This window comes from Geotrypetes seraphini, chromosome 7 (assembly GCF_902459505.1).
Source record: "Geotrypetes seraphini chromosome 7, aGeoSer1.1, whole genome shotgun sequence".
Taxonomy (NCBI): Eukaryota; Metazoa; Chordata; class Amphibia; order Gymnophiona; family Dermophiidae; genus Geotrypetes; species Geotrypetes seraphini.
In genome coordinates, this window is record NC_047090.1 from 149,233,160 (window position 1) to 149,255,267 (window position 22,108).

At 40.7% G+C, this 22,108-nt stretch overlaps 1 protein-coding gene across 2 annotated transcripts in view; it reads right to left on the minus strand.

Moving 5' to 3' along the window:
• The window catches only part of PPP2R5E (protein phosphatase 2 regulatory subunit B'epsilon), a 274,354-nt gene that overhangs the window by 177,437 nt on the left and 74,809 nt on the right, over positions 1-22,108 (minus strand). For both annotated transcript variants that reach the window (XM_033953140.1, XM_033953139.1), the window contains exon 3: positions 6,557-6,753. In XM_033953140.1, coding sequence (XP_033809031.1) covers positions 6,557-6,753 — 197 coding nt within the window. The remainder of the gene's footprint in view (positions 1-6,556; positions 6,754-22,108) is intronic.

A 22,108-nucleotide genomic window follows, 5' to 3' on the forward strand; every position in this document is an offset into this window, starting at 1 on the left:
TTAGACATCTCTGTGGAACAATGTCAAAGGCTATGCAAAAATTTAATATACTACATCTACCACCATATCCACCCAATTCTCTGGTCACCCAATCAAAGAAATTGATCAGATTTGTCTGACAAGACCTACTTCTAGTGAATCCATGTTGCCTCTGGTCCTGTAATCTACTAAATTCCAGAAACTTTACCATTCTCTGTTTTAAAAGCATTTCCATTAGTTTGCTTACCACAGAAGTCAGACTTACTGACTTGTAACTCCCTACTTCTTCCTTACTTCCACATTTGTGTAGAGGGACCACATCCACCCTTCTCCTGTCCTCCAGGACCACTCCTGACTCTAGAGAAGCATTGAAAAGGTCAGTCAGTGGAGCCACCAGAAATTCCCTAAGTTCTTTCAACACCCTCGGATGTACACCATCCAGCCCCATGGCTTTGTCTACCTTTAATATAGCTAGCTTCTCACAAACACAACCCTCTACAGGGTCTACCACTCCACCATCCCTATTTGCATAATCTTCTGCAGTCTGAGAGACCCCCCGAGGGGACCCTCAAACCACAGGCCCTGAAATGATGTGCTCAACAATACGGCCAAGATGGGAAAACTAGGCCAAGCACAAGATGAATTCTTCTAAGGACAAAATGACAGTTTTAAAACTTCTTTTCTGCATATCTCTGCTGACTGCTGAACAGCTTAAGGGGGACATTTCTTCAGAACTGAACATTAGATAAAGGGCTAAGAACAGCACTAAAGAGCAGAAGTTGTCCCATTGTGATGAGATGTTCTGCACTGTACACACTGTGCAACACTTTCCAAGAAGAAGGTGGGGGATTCTGAGAAGGGACAAGTACATACCCAAAAGATCTTGTGGTCAAGCCTCAGGGACAAAGCTGAAATCGGGCAGATAAGATGGTGCTTTTCGGGCACCTCCCAAGACTGGTAATGACATACGTCAATAGCAGACATGCCCAATTAGAAATTAAGTATGCAACGGCAAGCCAATCAATTAAAATGCCAAGGATTACTGCCAATAGAATTAAGTTTCGTAAGTCTTCAATGCAAAGATGTGAAAGTATAATAGTAGATGTAAAAGAGAAGTTAGGTTAGAGCAGACTCTGGGCTCCCAGACAAGCATGCATCTGGGGGTGTCGTTTCTCCTCCTACAATTGCTATACATTTTTGTGATGCATTTCCTATAAGCTGCCTTTGCTTTATTATTCATTAAACTTAAATAATTATATGAAACAGCAACTGTGTTGGCGTCGAGGTCATTTCGTGAAGGGTTAAGCAGCTGGACTTTCAGGTCCCACTCCCAGATCTTCAGCCGTGAATACAAACAGAAATATTTTCTTTATCAGCTTCTACATATTCCTCCCCTTCACTTTTGAGTCTCACAAATGCTACTTTTGCACTTCTTCCTATCACTGATATATTAAAAAATGTCTTGTCTCCCTGTTTTATCTTGTCATTTATTTTTTCTTCCATTTGTATCTTTGCTTTCCTGACTTCTCGACCAGCCTCTCTTAACTTTTCCAGATATTTTTGGCTGGCTTCCTCTTTCTGCGACCTTTTGTAGTTTATGAAAGTTAACTTCCAATTCCTTACCTTCTCAGCTACTACTTTTGAGAACCAAAGTAGCCTTTCCCTCTTACTTTTACTTACTTGCCTCACAAAAAGATTTGTCACCCTTACAATAACTCCTTTCAGTTTTGCCCACTGCATTTCTACTCCTTCCAAACATTCCCATCCAGACAATTCCTTGACATTAAAAAAACTAACTTTGTTTGGATGGGGTGTAAAGTGTAGAACCTTTACTTTTGAATGAGCCCTCTCTACACCCATCTTAATATTAAACCGTACCATGCAGCGATCACTGGATCCCAGATGATCACCCACTAATATCAGAAACACTTTCCCCATTTGTAATCACTAAGTCCAGTATGACTCCAATCTCAAGTGGGTTCCATTACCAACTGCTGGAACAGTTTTCTTTTTAGAGAATCCAGGATCTCCTTTCTTCTAGAAGACTCTGCAATAGGGATACCTCAATCAACGTCCGGCATGTTAAAATCATTTATTAGCAAGACTTCTCCTTTTTTAGATATATTCTGAATGTCTACTATTAATCTCTGTCCACTTCTTCAGTCTGTGAAGGAGGCCTATATATCACATCAATGTAAATATATTTACTATTCCCTCTTTCCAAATTCATCCACAGTGCCTCTTCCTTGCTCTGTAGATCCTGCAATTGTGTGGCTTTAATATGATCTTTAACATATAACACTACTCCCCCCTCCTTTTCTTCCTATCTTGTCTTTCCTGAACAGATTATAGCCTGGTATAACCACATCCTAGTCATGGTTTTCCATGAACCATGTCTGTGATCACCACTATATACAACTCATCTTCTTCCATCACTGCTTCTAGATTCAGAATCTTGTTTCCCATACTTCAAGCATTAGTATATACTGCTTCCAGACCTTGCTCCCTTTTCCCATCCATGTACTTACCTGAGGGCTTATACTTACCCAGGGGCTTTGATCACCCTGCCCCATCACTTCTAGTTTAAAGCCCTCTTCAGTAGATTAGCCAGCCTGCCGCTGAAGACATTTCTTCCCTTCTTTGATAGATGTATACTATCCCTGCTCAGCAGCCCTTGGAAATCATCCCATGGTCCAGGAAGCCAAAATGCTCTCGACAACACCATCCATATAGCCACAAATTCATCTTCAGGATGAGTCTAAGAGACCACCGGAATAGAAGAGAGTCCTGTAGAGGTTGCATATGGGTCCTGGCCCAGGGGACAACCTCCAGCGTTGCCACCATGGAGCCCAGCACCTGAAGGTAATAGTTTATTTATTTATTTGCAAAGCGTATCATAAAATTTACATACATAATATACATAAACATCCAGCACAAAATGATTTTTCAACACATGTACTTCATTTTACAAAATAAATACCATTATATCAATTTTTTTAAATGTCTTAACATCTCCTTACTGCCTTATATAAGTTGGAAGCTTATTCCATTCTATAGGACCTACACTTGCTCTAGTTGTTTGCAGTTTTATTTCCTTTCTTGTTGGTAATTGTCAAGCAGTTGGAGATTGCATTTCCATAGAGACTGGATCTGGCTCTGGCGCTTCCTTTTGCTTGTCTCGGGAAGAAACACTCAGCCACAAGCCATGTCGAAGCAAATGCCCAGGTACTCCAGCCTCTGGGTGGGTTCCAGATGGCTCTTCCTGAAGTTGACAATCCAGCCTAAACGCTGAAGCTAGTCCATTACTTGACGCACTGACAGCTTGCACTCTTGTCTGGACAGGGCCCTAATTGGCCAATCATCCAGATAAAGATGAACTTGAATCCCCATGCACTATGACTTTGGTGAAAGTGTGGGGGACTTAGGTGAAAGTCTGGGGGGCTATCGCCAGTCCAAATGGGAGAGCCGCAAACTGAAAATGCTGCTGAAGTTCATGAAACCGCAGATATTTTCTGTGGTCTGGAAAAGTGGGACTCTCAGAAACGCATTCACTACATTGAGATCCAAAATGGGTCTCCAGTCCTCTGTGCCTTTCTTTGGCACAATAAATTATCTGGATTATCTGCCCGAGCCTGAGACAGTCGGGAACAGGTTCTATGGCCCAAATGTCCAAAAGTCTCCTGGATTAACTCAGACCCTGAGCTCCTTTTCCAGCCGGTCAGCAGGAGAATCGAGGAACAAATCCATGGGAGGGTGATAAAACTCAATCTTGTGACTCTCTCAGATGTTATCTAGCACTCATCGGTCTGAGAAGATTTTCTCCCAATCTCCCAGAAATGCTGACAACCCCCCCCCCCTATATATGGGAGCAGGGTCAGCAGCCTGGTATCATTGTATATTTTTAGAGAAAGAGTTGAGGTGGAACCCAGCATACTGCTGGCGTCTGAAAGCACTGAAATGTTGACGATAACCTTGGACAGGAAGAACTGTCGAGAGATGTCAGTTTCATTAGATTAGATAAAGTTTGGTCATGGCCTTAGCAATCCGTGTTCAGGGCAGTAATATCTGGAAAGAGCTCTGGTCCTTATTGCCACTCATAACCGTGCACTTGAAAAGCTGTGGCACTCTGACACCACATCGGAAATAAAATGGTGGACAGAGACCGACCTGAAAAGGCAGGGAACACAAGGATATCTCCCAGGTAGGGAGCCAGGGAGATCTTGCAGCTGCCGGGCCCGAACAGAGAACCAGAGTCATCCAAGACAGAATCAGAATCTTGGAACAAAAGCGGCATGCAATCAGACAAACTGTCCGACCTGTTGTGATCCAAAAGGTCGCTGAAGCCATGGGCCAGCATGCTTATATGAAAAGCAAATACAGGAGGAGAAGATGCTCCCTAAGCCAAAGGCTGCGCGTTCGTATGTTGTAACCCCCCCCCCCCAACCAGAATATATCAAAAAGGCTCTCCACATAAGATTAACAAATTCCAGGGAGAAGCCTGATGCAGGGGAAGTCCTCTAGTTGGGCATTTGTAGAATTTCCTGATGCCATGCGCCTCCACTTCGCATAAACGCAAGTAAAAGGTCCTGGGCAACATTTTTTACCCATTTCCCAGACACATAGCGGTTCACCAGCCCTGGAGGTTGAGGCTAAGCCCAAGGCTCCCGTCCCTCCCTCATGTGTGTTACAGCAGGACGTACATGGATGCTCTTCTGCCAATAACTCAACATGAATTTGCATCCCTGAGGAGTCCACCCCAGCTGATTGGGAGCAAAATCTGGATGGGGTGGGTTATGCAGATAGAGGCTTTTGAAAAAAAAATATCGTTTGAAATCCAAGATGGCCGCCACCATTAAAATTACACCAAAAACGACCTGTGGAGACGATTTGAAAAGATCAAAAACAGAGAAAGAGGGGTTTTGAAGGTGGAAGACCTGAACCCTAACCCTAGAAACCCTCAATTTTGGGATTTTCAGACCCACCCCAATTCTCCCATAGGAATGAATAGGGGGTTTACTCACAGTTTTCTGTTGCTGTCTGCCTATAGCTCTTTTCAATGCAGCTGTAGGGAGGAGAGGATTTTTCTGCCTCAAACATTTCCTGTGACTCCATCACACCATGGAATCTTCGGCTGCAAGCCAAATGGACCAACCATCACCCTCCCCAGGGACCTCAGGATGCGATGGGGATGGGTAACGCGCAGCCTGAGCCCTGATACCCCGAGGACTCTTACTCAGGGTGCCCAAAGCTTGCGCTCAAGCCACTGATTATATTGTGTGTATATATGAAAAATGAATGGAAGAAATAGTGTTACAATTAGTACTATTATGGGGGAGGGACTGGGGCGGAGATGAGCAGGGTCTGGCCCACGACTTAGCCCAGTGTTCTTCAACCACCAGTCTGCGAACCGATGCCGGTCCACAAAATAATTCTTTTATTTCTGCTGGTCCATAGGTGTAAAAAGGTTGAAGAACACTGCCATAGAGCCCGAAGTGCTCTTTTGAATTTTTGACACTGAAGTGGCTTGGGAGGGTTGGGGTGGTAGGGGGGGGGTCTCTGGTTTGTTCTTGTTGGGTTCTTTAGGTCCCCGCCCAGAAACCATGTGGTGGACTGGGTTATCTGTTCATGTGTTTTTGGAGTGTTGCATTTCTTGTCTTGTATGCTTCTTTTCTAAATAAATAAAAATGATTTAAATATATATATATATATATATATATATATATATATATATATATATATATATATATATATATATATATATATATATATACACATACATACATACATACACACACACAGTGTTGCCTCACACAACGAACTTAATTCGTTCCAGGAGCAAGTTTGTTATGCGAAAAGTTCGTTATGTGAAACGCGTTTTCCCATAACAATACATGTTAAAAAAAATTATTCGTTCTGCAGCATAAAATATGCTAAGATGACATAAAAAAAGATAAATTTGTCAAAATGGTGAAAATGGTGGTCTTGCTGAGGCCAAACTCTTTGACGAGGTCACACTGTTTTACCCCACATTCACTCCTTCTAATTATTTCCCGTTTCATTTCAACAGAAATCACCTTCCTGCTTTTTTTAGAAGCCATGATATATAAAAAATATTGAGTTTATCTTAAAAAGACGACTGCCGTGATACGTGCGTGATTTAATTCGTAATGAAGAACGATTGCCGCTATACGTGCTTAAGTTAAGCGCAGTGACTAACGACTGCCTGCAGTGCCTGCGCGGAAGGATGCAATACATCGGCAGCGATCGTGGAAGCTCGGGCGACTTCGTTGTGTGAAACGAAGTTTGTTGTAGGAATCATGAAATGAAGTTCGTTGTGTGCAGCGTTCGCTGTGCGAGGCATTCTTTATGCGAGGCACCACCGTGTATATATATATATATATATTCCTTTCTATTTTTGATACTAAGCTGCTATTTGCTGTTTTAACTTCCTATCATGGAGCTCCTTATAGAGCACAGGTGCAGCAGAGCTTGCTCAAGTATATTCAAAGAAACATCATATGATAAAGCTGACATGAGGTTGATACATGTACTGTATTTTCAAAAGAATAACACTCACCATTCTAACTACTTCAGGGTAAGTCTGTTCTGTCAAACAGCCTCGGCTTATTGTAATGTAGTCCACCAGTTCATTAAGAGTAGAGCGCTTGTATTCTTTCATTTTAAGATCAGACAGAGTATCCATGAAGTCAAAAATTACACAGCACTGCTGAAGTTTCTTTAGGAACAATTCAGGTTGTTCTGAGGTTGGAACGTCTATGAAAGCAAAAAAAGAAAATGAGCGACATTCATTTATATAGATCAAGAATGTTGTGATCAGAAAAACAAAAGTCAAGCAGGTATTGATTTTTACCGAACTAATACATCTGTGATTGGCTTTCAACCATTATATTTCCTTTATGAACTACTCTATACTGATCTGATGAACAAAGCACAGCTCACAAAGGCTGCTACAGCAGTCCAATATAAAGGCATTCACTATGCGTTTACTGACCTTTTATTTCAGGTAGGCAAGTGAACTACTTTATTTGTAAACAGACAGAAAAGCATTCATAAGTTGGGTATTACTTTATACCGTTACTCTATTAGACTACTACTTACAGTAAATGCACAGATTTGCACACACAAATCCAAGAACTGTTTTATTATTAAAACTTTTACATCACTTAAGACAATTAAATAATTGTCTTCCATTTCTCAAGCTCTATAGTATTCCAATTGCTTTTACAGCCAAGTTTCATGCTCCTTCCCTTTTCTTCACTTCCTTCCTAGCATAGCACAGCTAATCCCTCCTCTCCTTGCTCCCCCCCCAAAAAAAAAAAAACAAAAAAAAAAACAAAACCTTTTATAGCCACCAATCTTTCATTTTTCCCCAAGGAAAGTTCAGCCAGTCCAATAACTATCTAGGTACTTAAAACACCTGTGTCACTCTTACTGCAACCTTGTTTTCCTTTTATGTTCCAAAACATCAAGGGATCTGAGGCACTAGATTTCAGACCATGACAATGGGTAAGGAAACAGGGGAAAAAGAGTGGAGGTGAAGGAAGGGAAAAGAAAAGGCAACACAGGGCAGGTGAGACTATACAGGAGCAAAGGGCAAAATAGTGAGTAAAATGCTGGTGTCCGTTATTCTTATCTTCAGCAAAATGAACGAAGCTAGATGGAGAATAGAGAAGGCAAAAAATGGAAAATGAGAGAAAAACAGTAGAAAGTAAGCAAAACAAATAAGAAATGGAAAATGAAAAAAAAAAAAAATATTAAAATCATAATGGGACAAAGACAAACATACAAAGGTTAGAATACTTGATTTGATTATTGACTTTATATACCACCCATTACAAACCAGTTAAACAACAGCTTACATAAAATCATGGGCAGCGGAACGCTTTTTTGTTTTGGGGGTAGGGGGCAAAAGCTTCACCCCAAACTCTGCCCAAGCTCTACCCCTGACCCCGCCCCCCTAATAATAATAGTACTAATTGTAATACCATTTTTTCCATTCATTTTTCATACATACTGTATGCACAATATAATCTTAATACATAATGGTTCACCACAAAATTAAACTACATAAAGTACACTGTATGTTTCTCCATAGAATAAAAGCCCTTTACAGTTTTTTAACTTGAACTTTCTGCTAGAGATAGTCTCTGGGAGGCAAAGCAGGGTCTGGCTTAGTCTAATTCCCATCCATCCCAGCTCATTTCTTTACTTAGTCCTAATTTATAGTCAATTATTATAATTAGGACAACATGAGAACTCTATATTACATATTCTTACTATATTTTATTACCTGCTAAGAATCAAACACTAAATAAAACATACAATTGGGGGTGGGGGACTTTGGGGGGGAGGTCCTATGCATTGTCTCTTGAGGCTCATCAGAGTCTAAGGTCCTGAATGTCAATCTTTCGCTTTGGTCTTGTTAAGGCCTCCTAAGTTAGGTGGGCTGGGATACTTGTTCTTTCTTTGCTACCACATTGCTGGCTACTCTTTCATTGTGCCTGAAACATTTTTCTTATGTCATCTCTTGTGCTGGGTTCTTCTGGAAGTTTATTATTCATTTGTTTATTCTGGTTCATTGTTGTGAGGGGATAATTGCTGTATAGTTCCTGAACAAATGTTGTATCTTCTACTGTATTCATTGTCCTTTTTTTTGGCTTGTTCAATAAAATTGTTTCAAATTAGGATCTCTATACTAGTCTAATATATTCCTACTTAATAGAGTTTAAATAAATAGCTCAATAATAAGATGCAGACAGTAGTCCAGCAGCAAAAGGGATGCTATCGAGTCTTTTGCATTCTCACATGTATGATTATCTCCTGGTTGACGTTATATATGTATGCTGGCTGCAAAGAGCTCCTAGCTCTCAGAGAATGAGTATGTTCCCTTGAGGTTAGAGTAGCAGACTTGGAGGAGCTGAAAAAGACAGAAGTACATAGAGGAGACCTACAGAGATGTTGTAGAGAAATCCCACCTCCAATCTGGGAGCCCCTGTGGCCATAACTGCTCTGTAGGAGGCTCAGGATTGACCCACTGATGCAAAATACTATGAAGCGCCATGAGCACAGTCCATCTGAGAAATTCCATCAGGCCCCTTCTTCCAGGATGCGCAGAACTTTCTTCCAAAATAATACAATTTTGCTATATGTCCAAAACATCTGGCCTAAGAACACCTCCAAGCAGCCACACTTTGGGCAGCCTGTCATAGTGACCATATGAAAGTGGAAAACCTTGTTAGGAGCAAGCTATTTCTTTCATTAAAACCTAGAGTATTGGCTTTTGGAGCCACATTTTATTTAATGTGCAATATTTATTTAGTGCAACTGCAGGGTAAAGAACATATTTTCTGGGATTCAATTCAACTGGAAAGTTTCTTGAATGCAAATGAACAACACAAGATTTAATAACTTATTTCCAACGAGAAATAGCGTAGGCTACACCTAAATGTTAGAAGAGTATTTCCTTTCTTAGGGTTTACTTACGAATAGTTACTTAATGGGGTTTTGTTTTGTTTTTTGTAAAAAGGAATTCTTGTTTTCCTGCTTTAAAAATTTTGTTATATTAAGGAAGTTAGCCCTCTCTTAATGTGGGCTAGATGGAAATAGTTTTTAACAAGTAATGATTTTTCCTAATGCTATATGACTGTAAAATTCCATTCTTTACTGTTCTGGATATTGAACTGTTGTAAAAATGACAAAAAAAAAATTCCGGGAACAAAGGGAACGAGAACGAAGATCAGCATCTACTAACGACCCCCCAGGGCAGTCCGAAGAAATTGATAGAGAAATGACCGACGAGATTAAACGCAACTGCAAGGGAGGCAACGCAGTTATCATGAGTGACTTCAATTATTCGTGGATAGACTGGAACCTAGGCACCTCCAGCTGCAGTAGGGAGATCAAGTTCTTGGATGCTGTAGGCAACTGCTTCCTGGAACAATTTGTCAAGGAAAATACAAGAGGAAATGCAAGTCTAGATTTAATTCTAAATGGACTACGAGGACCGACACAAGGTGTAGAAGGAGAAGGAACGCTGGGAAGCAGTGATCACAATATGATCCGCTTCAACCTGGACATGGAGGCAAAACATCAATCCAGAATGATGGCCACGGCACTGAACTTCAGAAAAGAGAATTACGAAGGGATGAGATTCATGGTGGGGAAGAAGATTAAGAAGAGGATAAGAACTGTAAAAACGCTAGAGCAAGCATGGACCCTTTTTAAGGACACAGTCACCAAGGCGCAAAATCTATATATACCACATATCAACAAGGGATCCAAGAGGAAAAAGAACAAGGAACCGGCGTGGCTCACTGTAGCGGTGAAGGAAGCGATCAAAGACAAGACTTCGTTTAAGGAATGGAAAAGGTTAAAAACGGACAAAAACTGGAAAAAGCACAAACATCAAAGCAGGTGCCATAAGGCGGTAAGAGGGGCCAAAAGAGACTATGAGGAAAAAATAGCCAAGGAGGCAAAAATCTTCAAACAATTCTTTCGATATATTAAGGGGAAATGACCCGCAAAGGAAGCGGTGGAGCCGTTGGATGACCCTGGAATAAAGGAAGTGCTAAAGGAGGACAAAGCCATCGCCGACAACTGAACACATTTTTTTGCATCTGTATTTACAGAAGAGGATATACACAACAGGCTATACGCAAGAAACAAAGACGGGAAATGACAGAGTTGACGGTCAGTCTAGAAGAGGTATGCAGGCAGATTAATAGGCTTAAAAATGATAAATCCCCGGGACCGGATGGCATCCATCCAAGGGTAATCAAGGAACTGAAAGGGGCTATAGCTGAACTGCTTCAACTAATAGCCAATCTGTTGATCAAATCAGGAAGGATTCCGGAAGACTGGAAAGTGGCGAATGTTACGCCAATCTTCAAGAAAGGTTCGAGGGGAGATCCAGGAAACTACAGACCGATGAGTCTGGCCTCGGTACCGGGAAAGATGGTAGAGGCGCTGATAAAGGACTGCATCACTGATCACCTTGACGGCACAATCGGATGAGGACCAGCCAGCACGGCTTCAGCAAAGGAAGATCTTGCTTGACGAACTTGCTGCACTTCTTCGAGGGAGTAAACAGGCAGATAGACAAGGGTGACCCGGTTGACATCGTATATCTGGATTTTCAGAAGGTGTTCGACAAGGTTCCACATGAACGATTACTTCGAAAAATTGCAAGCCATGGAATCGAGGGTGAAATACTCATGTGGATTAAAAACTGGCGGATAGGAAACAGAGAGTGGGGGTAAATGAACGATACTCGGACTGTAAAAGCATCACCAGTGGAGTGTTGCAGAGTTCAGTGCTTAGACAAGATATTTATAAAATGACCTGGAAATTGGTACGACGAACGAGGTGATTAAATTTGCAGATGATACGAAGTTATTCAGAGTAGTGAAGACGCAGGAGGATTGCGAAGACCTGCAATGTGACATAAACACGCTCGAGAAATGAGCCACGACATGGCAAATGAGGTTTAACATGGATAATTGTAAGGTGATGCATGTTGGTAACAAAAATCTTATACACGAATACAGGATGTCCGGTGCAGTACTTGGAGAGACCACCCAGGAAAGAGACTTGGGAGTACTGGTCGACAAGTCAACGAAGCTATCTGCGCAGCATCAAAAAGGACAAACAGAATGCTAGGAATGATTAAGAAGGGGATCATGAACAGATCAGAGAAGGTTATTATGCTGCTGTACCGGGCCATGTTATGCCCTCACCTAAAATACTGGTCGCCGTATATGAAGGTCACATTACTACTCAAAAGGGTCCATAGAAGAGCGACTAAAATGGTTAAGGGGCTGGAGGAGTTGTCGTACAGTGAGAGATTAGAGAAACTGGGCCTCTTCTCTCTTGAAAAGAGGAGACAGAGGGGACATGATCGAAACATTCAAGATAATGAAGGGAATAGACTTAGTAGATAAAGACAGGTTATTCACCCTCTCCAAGGTAGAGAGAACGAGAGGGCACTCTCTAAAGTTAAAAGGGGACAGATTCCATACAAACATAAGGAAGTTCTTCTTCACCCAGAGTGGTAGAAAACTGGAACGCTCTTCCGGAGGCTGATATAGGGGAAAACACCCTACAGGGATTCAAGACAAAGTTAGACAATCTCCTGCTTAACCAGAACTTACGCAGGTAAGGCTAGTCTCAGTTAGGGCACTGGTCTTTGACCTAAGGGCTGCCGCATAAGCAGACTGCTGGGCAAGATGGGCCACTGGTCTGACCAAGCAGCGGCAATTCTTATGTTCTTATAAGAGGATGGGATTGGATTTTCACTTGTTACCAATCTAGTTGAATTAGTCAAAAAGTTAAATCATCTGAAGAAAACAACCACTGGACTTTTCTCATACAAATTTAGAAAAGGGTGGCTCCTCTTTGATTACCCAAGAGTCACCCCATTCATTGCCACAAGAAATTCAATGTGGACAAATGCAAAGTGATGCACATTGGGAAGAATAATCCAAATCATAAGTTATCGGATGCTAGCAACCACCTTGGGAGTTAGCACTCAAGAAAAGGATCTGGGTGTCATCATAGACAATACGCTGAAGCCTTCTGCCCAATCTGTGGTGGCGGCCAAGAAAGCAAACAGGATGCTTGGAACTATTAGTTAAGGGATGGTTAACAAGACTAAGAATGTTAAAATGCTTCTGTATCACTCAGTGGTGTGACTTCATCTTGAGTATTGCATTCAGTTCTGGTCTCCTTATCTCCAAAAAAATATAGCGGCACTAGAAAGTTCAAAGAAGAGACATCAAGATCATAAAGGGGATGGAATTCCTTTCGTATGAGGAAAAACTAAAAAGGTTAGGGCTCTTCAGCTTGGAAAAGAGACAGCTGAGGGGAGATATGATTGAAGTCTACAAAATCCTGAGTGGTATAGAACGAGTACAAGTGGATCGATTTTTTTACTGCATCAAGATTTACAAATACTAGGGGACACTCGAAATTAAAGAGTAATATTTTTAAAACCAATAGGAAGAAATATATTTTTTCACTCAGCGAATAGTTAAGCTCTGAAACGCGTTGCCAGAAGATGTGGTAAGAGCAGTTAATATAGCTGGTTTAAAAAAAAAGGTTTGGACAAATTCCTGTAGGCAAAGTTCATAGTCTGCTGTTGGGACGGTAGTATGAAATGCTGCTACTATTTGGGTTTTTGCAAGGTACTTGTGACTTGAATTGGCCTCCACAAAGATGGGATACTGGGCAAGATGGACCATTGGTCTGACCCAGTAAGGCTAGGCTATTCTTATGTACTTCATTTCATTATATACTTATCAGGGCAGATAAAGATGGTGTTGAGCAAAATATCTGGATTTTGTTACACACACAAAAAGTAAAAATGATAAGCGAACCCTCATTTATTCTGTTATAAAATGATTAAGACCAAAGAAATTACAACACAGATAAACTAATGTGGATTTGTATAGTTTACAATAATATACTCCTTAGTGAATACTGCAGAATTAACAAAGCCATTTTCAGATAACATTGGACTCATGATGAATCTTAATAGAGTCACAAGACTTTTTATACAAGCTCATTCTGGGCACATTACACTAAATGTTCTGTGAAAGTGTGAAAAGTCAAATCCCTTTTTAGATAAAATCTATTTTAGATTGCTTAAGTACAAAGACTTGACAATTCCATATAGATCACACTATGTAGCAATGTTTCTCAAATGGGTCTACATCATTTCCTATTGTTGGGGCCTTGCCGACTGCTGCTCTCCATCTCTGCTTGCCAGCATCCTGCTCAGCCATTGTAGTATCTACAGCACCATCAAGATTCTATGAAGACCATAACAGTGTAGCTCAATTCCTTGAGAAGAGTAAAAAAAACAAACAAACAAAAAACTATGGGCAAAATGGGGCTCAGATTCAAAGTCAAAGCAGTAGCTCTGGCTGAGCAAAGAGCCAGTGCAAAGAGAGTTGGTTGGACTGGACCTGTTGGCAAGATACAAAAAAGCATGAGAAGTAGTAAGAGAGGAGTTGTCAAGGTGATGCCGATTTTTAAAAAGGGTTCCAGAGGTGATCCAGGAAATTATAGGCCTGTGAGTTTGATGCTGGTGCAGGGCAAAATGGTAGAGACTATTATAAAGAACAAAATGACAGAACATATACATAAGCATGGATTAATGAGAGAAAACCAACATGGTTTTAGTCAAAGAAAATCTCGCCTCACCAATTTACTGCATTTCTTTGAAGGGGTGAATGAACATGTGGATAAGGCATATGACAAAGCACCTCATGAAGCCTTCTGAAGACATTAAAAGTCATGGGATATAAGGTGATGTCCTTTCATGAATTGAGAACAGGTTGAAAGACAGAAAACAGAGAGTGGGTTTAAAAGGCCAATATTCTCAATTGAGAAGGGTAACTAGTAGGGGTTCCCCAGGGATCTGTGCTAGGATCACTACTTTCTAACATATTTATCCATGATCTAAAGATGGAAATAACTAGTAAAAATTAAATTTGCTGATGACACAAAGTTGTTAAATTGCAAGAGGATTGTGAAAAATTGCAGGAGGACCTTGCGAGACTGGAAGACTGGGTATCAAAATGGCAATGACGTTTAATGTTAGCAAATGCAAAGTGATACATGTGGAAAAGAGGAACCCAAACTATATCTATGTGATGCTGGGTTCTGTGTTAGAAGTCACTGCCCAGGAAAAGGTTCTAGGAGTCATTGTTGAGGATACATTGAAATCCTCAGCTTAATGTGTGGCGGCTGCTAAGAAAGCAAATAGAATGTTAAGAATTATCAGGAAAGGAATGGAAAACAAAGATGAAAATATTATAATACAATACCCTTGTATTGCTCTATGGTAGGGCTGCACCTCGAATACTGTGTGCAGTTGTGGTCACCATATCTCAAAAAAGATATAGCAGAATTAGAAAAGGTACAGAGAATGACAAAAAATGGTAAAAGGAATGGAATGACTTCCTTATGAGGAAAGGCTAAAACCTGTAGAAGAGATGGCTCAGGAGTGATATGATAGAGGTCTATAAACTAATAAGTGGAGTGAAAAGGGTAAATGTGAATTGCTTGTTCACTCTTTCCAAAAATACTAGGACTAGGGGACATGCAATGAAGCTACTAAGTAATAGATTTGAAATAAAACGGAGAAAATATTTCATCATATAACATGTAATTAAACTCTGGAATTCGTTGCTGGAGTTCATTGCTGGAATTCATTGTGGTGAAATCAGTTAGCTTTGCAGGGTTTAAAAAAGGTTTGGATAATTTCCTAAAAGAGAAGTCCATAGGCCATTATTGAGATGGCTTGGGGAAAGGCCCTGCTTATTCCTAGGTTAAACAGCATAAAATGTGTTTTACTACTTCCAAGTTTATTTTACACTTGATATACCACAATCTAAGAACATCTATGCGCTTTACATAAAAGTACTATATAAAAATAATTAAAAGATGAAACTTCAATTTCAATAGTAAAGGAAGAAAATTAAAAATTATAAATAAATTTGACTATATGCCTGTTATTTCTGATCATATTCTTGCATCCTTAAAGGGTTTTTTTGTTGCAATTTTTCAATATTAAAAGCTTACACTTGTTAAAGAAAGGAGTTACAATAAGAAAAAATCCCAGAAAATGAATAAACCACCTTACTTGTTATATGTCTCTATATAGACCCCCAATCCTAATAAATTGTAGAGAGAACATTGGCAAAATTACAGAAATCAAGGAGAAACAAAAAGGAAATTTCTTTTTATGAAAGGATAAAGATTTCTCCGATTTCCAATCAAGAACAATCTAGACCTAATCCTCAACGGGCTAGAGGGACCCACAAAGGAAGTGGTGGTACTAGCACCGTTAGGGAACAGCGATCACAACATGATCCAGTACAAATTAAACGTGGGAACATCAAAGGTGAAAAGAACCACAACGACAGCACTCAACTTCAGAAAAGGAAACTACAAAGACATGAGGAAAATGGTAGGAAAAAAGCTCAGCAACAGCTCAGGGAAGATGAAGACCGTAAAGGAAGCCTGGACACTGCTTAAAGGCACAGTGCTCGAGGCACAAGACCTGTGTGTCCCAAGGTTTAGGAAAGGGTGCAAAAAAAATCGAACTAGAAACCCAGCATGGATAACAACTGCAGTTAAAAAGGCGATAAGCGACAAGAAATCATCCTTCAAGAAATGGAAAAAGGAACCAACAAAGGAAAACCAGGAAGAGCACAAAAGACACCAGAAAGAATGCCATCGAGAGGTCAGGAAGGCAAAGAGAGAATATGAGGAAAGACTGGCAGGAGAAGCAAGAAACTTCAAACCCTTCTTCAGGTATGTGAAAGGGAAACAACCAGCCAGAGAGGAAGTGGGACCACTGGATGACGGAGACAGGAAAGGAGCGATAAAGGAGGAAAAAGAGATAGCTGACAGGTTAAACAAATTCTTCTCGTCAGTCTTCACCAGAGAGGACACATCCAATATCCCAGAACTCGAGGTGATTATAAACGGAGAACACTACGAAAGGCTGGTACAACTAGAGGTAAGCAAAGAGGATGTCCTCAGACAGATAGATAGACTGAAGAGCGACAAATCACCGGGCCCGGACGGCATCCACCCAAGGGTACTAAAAGAACTGAGAAACGAAATAGCAGAGACACTTCGCCAAATATGTAACCTCTCCCTAAAAACTGGGGAGATCCCAGAGGACTGGAAAATAGCAAATGTCACGCCCATCTTTAAGAAGGGATCAAGGGGTGACCCTGGAAACTACAGGCCTGTGAGCTTGACCTCGGTTCCGGGAAAGATGATGGAAGCAATGGTAAAGGACACAATCAGCGAACACATAGAAAACAATGGACAACTGAAGGCGAGCCAGCATGGCTTCTGCAAGGGAAGGTCGTGCCTCACGAACTTGCTGTACTTCTTCGAGGGAATAAACAGCCAGATGGATAAGGGGAAATCCATAGACATCATTTACCTTGACTTCCAAAAAGCCTTCGACAAGGTACCTCACGAACAGCTACTAAAAAAGCTGTGGAACCACGGGGTGCAAGGGGATATCTACCGATGGATCAAACACTGGTTGGCAGGCAGGAAACAGAGGGTTGGAGTAAAGGGCCAATACTCAGACTGGCAATGGGTCACAAGCGGAGTTCCACAGGGGTCGGTGCTGGGACCTCTATTGTTCAATATATTTATTGACGATCTGGAGACGGGGACAAAATCTGAGGTTATCAAATTTGCTGATGACACCAAACTCTGCAGCAGGGTTAGGAACACGGAAGACTGTGAAAACCTGCAAAGGGACCTAACGAGACTGGAAGAATGGGCAAAAAAGTGGCAAATGAGTTTTAACGTAGAGAAATGCAAGGTCATGCAAGTAGGGAAAAAGAACCCAATGTTCAGCTACAAAATGGGGGGAACACGGCTAGGGGTGAGTAACCTTGAAAGGGATCTGGGGGTGATGGTTGACACATTACTGAAACCATCGGCGCAGTATGCGACAGCCTCAAAGAAAGCAAACAGAATGCTGGGCATCATCAAAAAGGGTATCACAACCAGGACGAAGGAAGTCATCATGCCGCTGTATCGCGCAATGGTGCGCCCGCACCTGGAGTACTGTGTTCAATACTGGTCGCCGTACCTCAAAAAGGACATGGCGGTACTCGAGGGAGTGCAGAGGAGGGCGACTAAACTGATAAAAGGTATGGAAAATTTCTCATACGCTGACAGGTTAAAAACGCTGGGGCTGTTCTCTCTGGAGAAGAGGAGACTTAGAGGGGACATGATAGAAACCTTCAAAATCCTAAAGGGCATAGAGAAAGTGAATAAGAACAGATTCTTCAAACTGTGGGGAGCCACAAGCACTAGGGGTCACTCGGAGAAATTGAAAGGGGACAGGTTTAGAACAAATGCTAGGAAGTTCTTTTTTACCCAGAGGGTTGTGGACACATGGAACAAGCTTCCGGAGGAGGTGATAAGCCAGAACTCTGTACAGGGGTTCAAGGAAGGTTTGGATAGGTTCCTGGAGGATAAGGGGATAGAGGGGTACAGATAGAACTGGAGGTAGGTTATAGAAGTGGTCAGAAACCACTTCACAGGTCGCGGACCTGATGGGCCGCCGCGGGAGCGGACCACTGGGCAGGATGGACCTCTGGTCTGACCCAGTGGAGGCAACTTCTTATGTTCTTAATAAAAGGAAAAATCTTCATTAAATCTTGTCCAGTAAAAATGGAACCAAAAATAAAACTGCTCGGAGTAATTATAGACAAAGATTTAACCTTTCACGACCAGATAAGCTCCGTTGTAAAAACCTGCTTCTATAAACTTCGGCTTATCCGTTCTCTAACTTCTATCCTCGAAACTAAAGCTATTACAACCCTTGTTCACTCATTGGTCATCTCTCATCTTGATTACTGTAATTCTTTATATAATGGGATCCCCCAAAAAGAATTACGGCGCCTACAGCTCATCCAAAATATGGCAATAAAACGTATTCATAAGATAGGGAAATATGATCATGTTACTCCTCTTTTGAAAGAAGCCCACTGGCTACCTATCACACACCGTATCACTTATAAAACACTAATGCTAGTCTTTAAAATTAAACCCTCGCGCCTTCCACCTTTTCTGGATAAACTCATTATCCCTCTCTGCCCTTCCCGGACTCTCATATCAGATCAGAACTTACTGTCTGTCCCCTCCATCAAATAATTTTATTATACCTGAAAAACTAACTTCTCTGTAGTTGCTCCAACTTTATGGAATGCCTTGCCATCTCAACTCTGCTATGAAACTCTTCTTGACAAATTCAAGACCAAACTAAAACATTCTTATTTCAAGATGCATTCCACAGCTTCTAAACTTTTCATTCATAACAGTTTACCAACCGCTTTTAAGAAGCGACCCCATCCCTAATGTTACATCCCCACCCCCTCCCTTTTCTTTATAACTCATTTTCCTTTTTTTTTTTTTTAAATGATGTAATTATCAACCCCCCCTTTCCCTTTTACCCCCACATTCATGTTTGTCTATGTAAAATGTCTTTTAATGTTCACTCTCCCACCTTCTATAAGTATTTTAATCTTTTATTTTATTTTAGTACTGTAAACCGGCTAGATATTTGTCGATGGTCGGTATATTAAAAATAATAAAACTTGAAACTTGGATTAAATGGAGTTCACTTATCTTCCACGTTATTTATATTACCATCTGAAGGAGTAGAGAGAGCTATAGGAACTAGAGGTTGCCTTGCTTCTGGGAAATTCTTTAAATGGTTTGGGTTAAGAAATATAGTCATGTGAAAAAATTAGGATACCTCATGAAATATTCAGTTCTTTCTTAAGAAAGGTTCACATATCGATGTCAAATCTTTTATTTATCTCTGGAAAAGAAAGTGATATAATTGCAGGTAAACAACAAAAATTTTCCTTGATTTACTCATGAAACAAAAGATATCCACAAAAATGTGCATTCTAACTGAGGAATAAATTAGGACACCCCCACATATCCTCTCACTTAAAGTGGCTCAAATCACACACAGGTGTATCACATCAGGTTCACATGATTAGAACATCGTTACTCAGCATTTTGAAGGAAGTTTGTCCTACTTAAACCTCAGACATTTAGTTTGGTGTGCTCATGACTGCTGCGGTGAGAGTGAACACCATGGTGAGATCAAAAGAGCTGTCCGAGACCTTCAGAAAGAAGATTGTAGCAGCTTTTAAGTTTGGTAAGGGATTTAAAAAGAATTTGACATTAGCCATTCCACAGTCTAGAAAATAGTGTACAAGTGGAGGGCTTTCCAAACAACTGAAAACATGCCCAAGTCTGGCTGTCCAAGAAAGTTGACCCCCCCCCCCACACAGAGCAGACCGCAAGATGCTAAAAAGTCTCCAAAACCCCTAAAATGTCATCACGGGACCTACAGAGGCTCTTGCTACTGTTGATGTGAAACTGCATGCCTCTTCAATTAGAAAGAGAGCAAAGGTTTCCTCCTTGTACACCTCCCATTCACTTTAAATTTGTGCAGTCTTTAAGAGAAACATGAAGGCCAGACTGAAGTTTGCCAGAGAGAACATAGACAAACACCAGGATTTCTGGAATAGTGTTCTATGGACAGATGAGTCTAAAATTGAATAATTTGACACCAGAAAAGAGGACCTGTTTGATCTACACCAAATACAGTATTCCAGGAAAAGAACCTCATACCAACTGTGAAACATGGAGGTGGAAGTGTCATGGTTTGGGGATACTTTGCTGCAGCAGGACCTGGCCAACTCACCATCATAGTGCATCACTATGCATTCTAGTGTATATCAGAGGGTACTTGAGGAACATGTGAAGCCATCTGTAAGAAAACTAAAGTTGAAGCGGAATTGCACCATGCAAGTTTGTTGTTTACCTGCAATTACATCACTTTCTTTTCCAGAGATAAATAAAACAAAGATTTGACATCGATATGTGGACATTTCTTAAGAAAGAACTGAATATTTCATGAGGTGCCCTATTTTACCGAGGAGGGGGGAGTTGGTTCAGCCAGGTAAGAACGTGGCTTCCTTGGCAGTATTGGGGACTAATAGGACTTAATTACATCTGCGTTAAAATCTTATTTAATAATTTATTGAAAGAAAATATAAAAGTTTCAAAAAAAGTTAATTAAATTTTGTACTTATATCACATGCCATTTGCCAATGATTGAGACTCTGACCGAAATAAGTATCTAGCAATTGTTGCCTGAATACTCGGTCTCTGAGGCATGGCATAAACAATTCTGCTGTTTTCAGTAATGTGTTTAAAGAAGTGATTTTGTATCTTTATTTGTAACTACACACTTCTATAGTATTTGAATTTTGACTAATAGGAGCTCCCCCTTAATATCCGTCTATGCCGCCATTTTGCTCCGCATCTTTAAAATTTCATTGATCATATGCGCCTGTAAACAGGAAGGTTTTTAGTAATGTTTTAAAGCATTCAAAATTTTGTTCTATTCGAATGTGATTTGGAAGAGCGGTCCAAAGTTGAGGAACAATGACGGTAAAAGAACGGTCTCTAGTAGATGAATAAACTATTTGTGTAATTGATGGTATTACTAAAAGATTTTGCTGTGAGGAGTGTAACAAACGTGTTGTTGAATAAGGCAGTATTAAATATTTGTCCAAATATGGTGGTGATCGATTATAGCATGTTTTAAAACCCAAAAGTATGATTTTATATGTTAAGTGATATTTTATCGGTAGCCAGTGCACTGATTTCAACAATGGTGTTACATGGTCAAATTTCTTTTTTCCTGTAATTAATTTTATCATAATGTTTTGTGCAAGTTGGAGATGATGCAAATCTTTTTGTCTAGCTCTGTAGTATAGTGCAGAACTTTTTATTTTACAAAGAATGCCCTGAAATATAATCATAAGTGAATGCAGGCAGTTTGAATAAGTGTACCTGTAGTGAGGCACAGTTAGGGGTGTGTGCATTAGTCAATCAGTTGCAATGAATGCACTGGGGGAAAATAAAATTTGTCAGCGGTCACCAGCAAAAGTTGATGGCTACAATAAGGCAACACCTTGTGTGAACCTCTTCATAAATGTGGATAATAAATCCCAATAAATAAACAAACCACTATATGTGTGTGGTACATCTGGGGGAATTCTATGCAAAAAAATTGAGACACGATTACAAATTTTTTTGTGCAGAAATTCCCCATTATAAGGGCTAGCAGCTCCCTCAGGCATGAAATACCACCACTACCACCCAAACACACCATTATCACCATCAGTTTCTCATGCACCTTCCTGCGAATCTCTACCCATGGTACAGACACCAACACTCTCCATTTATCTTTATCCAGACCCCCAAACCTGTTCACCTTTTTTCTACCACCCCCTCCCCACATGCCCCATCCACCTTTAATTGCCCCCATCATTTCATCTATTTTTTTTCCAGATCCCCCACCACTCCAAGGCTGCATCTGCTTCCAACTCTTTCTTTGAGTATCAAAGGCCTCTCTGTGCAACTGTGGGGCTTAAAGGAACTGCTGGAGACCAAGGCAGCAGAGGAGGAAGCAGCCTGACCTGCAGATGTGCAACTCTTTCTCTTGCTGTGCTGCAGTGGTGTGCAGGAA